General features: G+C 53.1%; 1 protein-coding gene across 1 annotated transcript; it reads left to right on the top strand.

Annotated features, from left to right (window-relative positions):
• Positions 1-4: 4 nt before the first annotated feature.
• Positions 5-6,744, top strand: Slc66a3 (solute carrier family 66 member 3; the record flags this gene model as incomplete). The annotated part of the gene is made up of 7 exons (XM_010629127.2): positions 5-42; positions 1,752-1,834; positions 1,920-1,989; positions 2,350-2,407; positions 3,389-3,509; positions 3,975-4,016; positions 5,185-6,744. Coding segments are annotated over 7 exons (504 nt in total), but the record flags the coding sequence as incomplete, so codon positions are not given.
• Between the last annotated feature and the right edge of the window lie 1,097 nt (positions 6,745-7,841).

The following is a 7,841-nucleotide window of genomic DNA, read 5'->3' as shown; positions in this document are numbered from 1 at the left end:
GCGGGGTCTCAGCCTCCCGAGCTTGCTGCTCGAGCTGGCGGGGTGAGCTCCACCGCGCGGGGGGAGCGGGGTCGCTTTTGGGCGGGGCTGTCGCGCTTCCGAGCCATGCCCACCGCGTGCATTGTGCCCTGAAGTCCACCTGACAGACGGGGAAACTGGCCGGGGGGATTCCGGACTGGGCCGTGGTGGCCACATTTTTTACTTTGAGACAGTTGCCCGGGGCTGGGCTCGAATTTGCGATCTTCCTGCCTCAGCCCGCTGAGCGCTGAGATCACAGGCGTGCACCACCTCACCATGTCATTTGCACCTACGAGCCCCTCCTTGTCTCTAAACCCACTCCTCTTTAAACCTCTTTTCAGCCTCAGTTCTCACCAGGAGAGAGGCTGGACTCGGTCTGAGTTCCGGCTGGGAACTCGGACAGTGACGAGATCGTGGGAGAGGAGAGGAGGGTGAGGCTGCTGCAGGTGCGGGCCGGTCTGCCGGTAGTCGCGCTGGGTGCCCCCACTCAGGACTCTAGCCGAGCCTGGTGGCCCAGGCTCGTCACCCCAGCAGTCTGGGAGGCTGAGGCAGGGTCACAAGTTTGAGCCTAATTTGGGCAACTTAGTGAGACCCAGTCACAAAATAAAGGGCTGGGCATGGAGCTCAGCACAAAGGCCCTGCGTTTGCAAAGGTCGAGGCAGGGGTGGAAGTGGCCGGGCGGGGCAGACTCCGAGAGTGTGGGGAGCCTGGAGTGGCACTGGATGGGGCCCTGACGGTGCAGCCTGGGGGCTGCAGGGTGACACCGTCGGGAGCCCTCGCCCTGGGCCGCGCTGCCTGCTGGGTCAGGGCCTGGTCTCTTCCTGCTGTCCCGTGGCCGGCTGGGCTGAAGGACAGTACTGGCTCCCGCCAGGGGACAGAGTGAGGGCCTTTAACCCTCAGACCTGGAGGTGAGCGGTGGGGCCAAGAGCACCGCAGGCTGCCTGGGGCAGGAGCAGTCATCCTGACAGCCTGGGTCACCAGCCACAGGGACCCAGGCCTAACAACTCAGGAGACAACCGGGACCCAGGACTGTAGACCTGCATCTGCAGCTATAGGGGGGAATATATATATATATACACACACACACACACACACACATATATATATATATATACACACACACACATATATATATATATACACACACACACACATATATATATACACACACACACACATATATATATATACACACACACACACACACATATATATATATACACACACATATACACACACACACACACACACACACACACACACACACACACACACACATATATATATATACACACACACACACATATATATATATACACACACACATATATATACACACACACACACACACACACACACACATATATATATGTATATGTATATGTATATGTAGTACATTGTTTGCAGGACATGATTACATTCAGTACACTTCCACATTGTTGAGACAAGGTCTAACTTACACTGGGCTAAAATTTGTAACCTCCTGCCTCAGCCTCCCAGAGTGCTGGGATGACACCACGCCCCACATTCCTAGCAAATGACCATATTGAGAACAGAGCAATCATGGGTTTACAGTGCCCAGCAGCTCCAGGACACCACCTGATGTTGCAGATCACTGAAGTGCCATTTCCTCTGATTTGTTCCAAGTTTTCCTCCTGGATCCTGGGCTCCAGGACTAGGTGGAGGTGCTGGCCTTGGGGCTGGCTGTGACCATGTGTCTTTCCTGTTCCCAGGTTCCTGGTCTTCCTCCGCTACCAGTGTTACTACGGGAGCCCAGTGATCACCTACCTAGAGTACCCCATCCTCATCGCACAAGGTAGCTGCCCTTGCACACCCACTGCACCCCACACCCTGGCTGCTCCCTGGGGCTTCCCTTCATCTCACTGGAGCCTTTCTTCTAGATGTCGTCCTCCTACTCTGCATCTTTCATTTTAATGGGGATGTGAAACAGGTTGCACCGTACCTGGCTGTGTATCCTTTTAACATCCGAGAACTGGAAATGGGATTGGAGGGTTCAGTGGTGGAGCCCATGGATCAAGCCTGGGTTCTTTCTCCAGTACAGCAAAAAAAAAAAGAAAGAAAGAAAAAAGAAAAAAAAGGAGGGAGACCCCAGGATGGTGGGCAGTAGTGCCGCCACCTGCCTTGAAAGTATAAGGTCCCAAGTCTGATCCTGGGTACAAAAAAAATAAAAAAGCCTGGCTTAATGGCGCATGCCTGTAATCCTAGCACGTAGGAGGCTGAGGCAGGAGGATGGCTGAGTGTCACCCTCGTGGGCCGGGTGGGTGGCAGGCGGCCTGTGATCCTCGGCTGTGCCCCTTAGCCCCACGTGAGATGCCTGTTGTCTTGGTTCATCCTCGGCTTGCATAAGGGGGCCATCGACCTGGCCATGGTGAGTGACAGACCCCTCCAGTGTCCCCACATCCTTCCTCATGCCCGTGGCCTTCTTCACCCAAGCCACCCTGCTCGCTCTCTGCCATCCGTCCTGGGGCCTGAGCCCAGGGTCTTCACACTGAGCCACACCCCCAGCCCCTTTTCATTTATTTTGAGACAAGGTCTCACTAAATCGCCCAGGCTGGGCTTTAACTTGCATCCTTCTGCCTCAGCACCCCCAGAGTGCTGGAATTACTGATTTCTTTAAATTCGAATGTCCCACTGCCCATAGCACTTTCATGGCCAGGATCATGCAGCCAGCCCTGAACCTCTGACCATGTTGCTTCCCCCTACACACCCGCTCCTGCAGCGGAACATGCCCCGCCCCTCAGCACCGGGCTGCCCGGCTTGGCACAACCTGATCCCTTGGGGCTCCAGCCCTCCTGCCTGCCCCCCTGTGCAGCCCGTATGCAGCTCCCGTTTGGCAGGTGGCCGGCCCCACGACACCACCCTTGGTCAGTGCAAGAGCCTGAGATTGGGGCCCTGTGCCAACAGCTCTGCGTTCCCAGGTATCATTTTGGGCAGCTGGGTTCCCCCAGATTCAGAAGCCCAGGAAACCTTGGGGACAGAGCTGTGGGTGGCTGCAACTTTGCAGCCGCCCCAGGGATTCCTTCATCCTGCTACCCCGTGGGACTCATGGGTTGGATGGAAACATCTCAATGATATTTTATCCCCCACCACACTCAGGTTTCAATCTCGTGCAAACTGGTGAGCACTTGGCCTGAAAATGTGGCTTTTAATAAAGTGAACAGCCAGGTGCGGTGGTGCACACCTGTCACCTCAGCACTCGGGAGGCTGAGGCAGGAGGACGGCCAGTCCGAGGCGAGCCTGGGCTACACAGGCGAGACCGTCTCTTAAAAAAACAAAACACACAGCACCGTGGCTCTGCCTCTCTTCAGTTTTCCTAACAATGGGCGGTGGCTTTCTCATCTGCAAACAGAACCTGTGCACACTGGTCAGCGCAGCCAGCAAGTTTATGCAGCTCCAGTACCTGTGGAAGACCCAGGACTCGGGCACTGCCAGTGCGCTCAGCTGGGGCCTCTCTGCCTACACCAGTGCAGGTGAGGACACCCCTGCCCTCCAAAATTGGGGAGCTCGGAGTTAAGCATTTCCGCTTCCTGGGTGTGGGCATTCTGCAAGTAGCTACTCAGCTAGAGCCCACTAACCAGGAGTGTCTGTGTTTGCAAGGTGGGGTGGTGGTGCAGCTGGATATCCACCTCTTGGGAGGCTGAGGCAGGTGGGTTGCCATGAGTTCGAGGCTGGCCTGGACTGCAGTGAGACCCTTTCTCAAAAAACAGAAACAAAAACAGTTACATTAGGTGGCACCCTTCATGAGGCCACCAGCCTGTGGCAACTGAGAGTTTACAGCTGCTTTCTGAGCCTGGGGTGTGGGTCTTTAGATGGCTGTGTACTGGACCGCTTCGTGTTCTGAGCCACACAACAGCACAGTGTGCTAAACGAGGGATCCACTGGACACCAAAATGTCTGTGAAGTGAGTTATTTATACTGCCCATCTTCTTTTTCAGCGAGAATAATAACAACTTCCATGACCACCAATGACCTGACAGGTTAGCAGTGCTTTCCTTTCCCCTTTCTGGTGGGCGTGGTGCTGTCTTGGCCTCCTTGGAGAGGAAACTGTCTTAGGCTCTAACAGGTCAACTCAGCTCGCTTAGGTTGTAGCTTAGAGGACAGAACTGGCCCAGTCTGCATGGTCACCAAGTGCAAGGCTCTGCTTCTTGTAGCATCAGGGACAGAGTATACAGGAGTAGATTCCCACCATTTGCTTCAGCAGTGAAAATGGTGGCCTCAAACTTGAAGCGATCCTCCTGCCTCAGCCTCCCAAGTGCCGGGATCAGAGGTGTACGCCACTGCACACAGATGCTCCTTTTCAACTCTCACATGGAGCATGCTCGAGGGGTCCTTGGAAGGTGATCGACACAGAGACAGCCCATGGACCTGCCTGGTTCAGTGATCAGGAAATGGCAGCTGCAGCGCAGACCCCTGCAGAAAGCTGTTTACTGAAAGAAATACGGAGACACAGTGACACCTGCTAATCCGTTCCCAGAGGCTCCACTGTACTTCTGCCAGTGCTAATTATAGGATTAAAATCGGCCTGACTGGAAGCATAAACTCTGCTCTAGTGGAGAGCAGGAAAGACGTCCCAGGCCTGTTTCCCCGCTGACCTGGAGAATTCTCAGCAGGCTGCGGAGTCAGACCCCACTGACACCACACCAAGCCCGAATGAAAACTCAGCGACGAGTGCTCCTGTCGTGGCTCATGCCTCCTCTGTGACTGGGGCTCCTAGAGATGACCAGCATGTATTAGGATGAGCTTTTAAGAACAGGGCAGCAGCTGAGGAGTTAGGCAGCGTAGGTCTCATAGTCTGTATCTGTCAGGGGTGCGCCTGACGCGGAGGGAGGGTCCTTTACAGTGATCTTTCCACAAACCTTCGTGGTCCTGGGTTAGGAAAGCGGCTTGGCTGTGGGGCCTCTCCTCAGATTTACCGTAACAGGGGCTGACGTACACTGCCTGTCTGGCAGAGGGACAGCGAGCACAGGAACTGAGACCCTGAGACAGCCCCGGGGGAAGACTGCTTCTCAAGAGCAGCCGATCTGCGCTCCAGCGCTGCTCGGGCTGGAGGCGAAGCCTCATGTAGACGTGAGCTACAGCAGGAAGCTATTTCCCCGAGAACGTGAAAAGGTTTTAATGGCCACACTTTCTTCTGGTCTGTTGCAGTTCTCATCCGTTTTGTGATCATGCTGGCCTTAAACATCTGGGTGACAGCGACAGTGCTGCAGTACCGGAAGCCGGCCGCCAAGACCGACTGACAGCGCGGCGCCGCTGAGCAGAGCCTTCGGCCACTCTGGAATGTGAAGCCAGAGGGTTTTGGACTCACAAGGCCCCTTAAGCGCGCGTTGTAAATGTCAATCTCTGTCTGCACCGCCTCTGCTAGGGGTCACACCAGGCTCACACGCCCAGGGTCTGCACCAAGCTCCAGCCCTCGCTCGCTCTCACGGTGCCTGCATCCTCTGGCTCCAGCACGCGCCATGTGACGAGGACTGGCCCGGGGGCAGCGCCGGGCAAAGCCCTGGGGTCCGGGATGCACTCCACGTGTCCCTGGCTTCACTTCACCTCTGAGCCTCGAGGGCTTCTCTGAGAACTGCTGCTAAGCCCTGTTCTTCTCTTATTATTGTTAGGAAATTCTGTTTTCATAAAAATGCCCACCAGAGGAGTCCTAACAAGGCTCCGGGTGCAATGACTGGGCAGGAGAGCAGCTCAGCCGGCCACACCGAGCGAGGAAGGCGCAGTGCGGCCTGGAAGGGCCTCGCCCACACGTGGCGTCACAGACTGGGCACCAAACACCAGGTCTCAGCTACTGAAATACGGGATTTTACTCTTAGCATCGTATCTCATTCTAAACTTGATCTTAACATTATTGTACAGCGTTATCCCCTAAAACATTATAAATTTAACATTTAAGCAAAGTGAATTATTCCATCATATACAGGAAATGGACCACATGTTTAGTTTCCCATATAAAACTTTCATATTTTAACTGAGGCTGTCAATGATTTTAAATTATGTATGTAAGGTATGTTTTCAGTAAACTGGCTAATTCCTTTAGTATTGCTTGGGACTAACAGGAAGAACAATGCAGTATCTAAAAAGAATTACTCATTTTATGTAGTTGTTTCATTCACAGTTGTCATTTACAAAAACCCAAGTGAATCTTTTTTTTCGTCAACACTAACGACCATCGGCACAGACTGTGCACCCTGTCCGCCCCTCCAGTGCCTGCCTGCCGTGGCACAACAGCCGTGACAGGAGCCTGGGGCCCCGAGTGCACCCTAGGAACCGGCCACCTTCGCCAACTCCAGGCACAGTTTTAGGTCTGACTGCAGGTACCCAGGTGGACACAGGTCCTGGCTGAGACCCAACACTGCAGTTTTCATGATCTCATGACCCCACCTGCAATCAGAAGCCCAAGCCTTCCTCACAAGACCAGCCCATCTTGTTTTGTTTCGGTTTTTTGAGACCGGGTTTTACAATGTAGTTCAGGCTGGTCTTGACCTCACTACAAAGTCCAGGGTGGCCTCAAACTTGATAATCCTCCTGCGTTAGCCTCCTGAGGGCAGGGATCACAGGCGTGCGCCACCACGCCTTCCCATCTTTTCTTTCAGGAAAGACAAATCTTTTGGTGAACTTGTGAAAGCTGCAGAATTCTAGGACTATTTCATAGGAAAAGTATGAAAATATTTACATCTTTATTTCTTTTATTTACTTTTTTATAAAAAGCAGGCATAAAATACAATTACATTACTACAAAGATGCAACAAAATTTTTAAAAAAGAAAAATCAATGAAGGATGTATTTTGTTCAGGGGACACTGATCAAATACTAATGATGTCTAAACCATGCAATTTGTAACTTACACAATCTGAAACAAAGGTCACAGTGGGGTCAGGGTCACAGCGAGGCCCCGGGCGTGGCACCAGCATGGTCACCCAGCGCCTCTTCAAAGTGCTTTATCAGAGCAGAGCGGATCGGATCGGGATGAGCATGGCACCGGCAGGGCTGGGCACACCTGCGTCCCTCTGGGTGGCACTCTGGCCCACGCCAGCCAGGACTCCCAGGGTGCCCTGCTCTCTCTGGGTGCAGACAGGGCGCATGACGCACTTCCGGGAGGTTTCCAGAGCACTGAGCGCTCACTTTCACCCTCCGAGCCCTCCTGGGAGGTGAGGGGAGCAGCACGACTCCTTCAGCTGTAGTTTGGCAAGTGGAGCGTTTCCGCTTAGGTTCTAGAGCCAAACGGACACCAAGGCCGTCCTTCAGGGGCAAGTTCTCAGGAACTACCAAAGGTTCTAGGAGCACTGACCCTAATTCAGGGACATGAGTACACTAATGCATTACAGCATTTTAAACTTTAGATAAATTTTATTTTCTTAAAAAACATCTTGCTTCTAGATAACATATTTTAAAAAATGCTTTAGAAATTCAAGGGCCGGGGATTTAGCTCAGTGGTTCCACGGCCTGCCTCGCAAGCACAAGGACCTGAGATCAATCCACAGTACCAAAAACACAAACAAAGAAAAATTCATTATACATTAACTTTCAACAGTAATACCGGCACTAGTTTTCCTTCTCCTTCTGTCTTGCTATCCCCACAAAACAAAAGTAAAAACAACTGAGAAGACCCCAGTAGCCACTATTTCTGAGTTCCAACAGGAGGTATTCATGGCTCTCGGAGAATCAGGGTGGGAATATAAACACTGGTCTTATAAATATCTACCCTGGAAGTGTGGAAGCCAGGCTGCTTCTCACTCGCAGTGCGGGAGGGGCGGTGGGGAGCGGCGCGCGCTCACGGCCCGGGTCCCACTCCGTCAGTCACGCGC

The sequence above is a fragment of the Fukomys damarensis genome, unplaced genomic scaffold, assembly GCF_012274545.1.
Source record: "Fukomys damarensis isolate Sample0158 unplaced genomic scaffold, DMR_v1.0_HiC HiC_scaffold_25, whole genome shotgun sequence".
NCBI lineage: Eukaryota > Metazoa > Chordata > Mammalia > Rodentia > Bathyergidae > Fukomys > Fukomys damarensis.
Note: the sequence above shows the minus strand (reverse complement) of the source record. Positions and strands in the feature narration are given on the sequence as shown.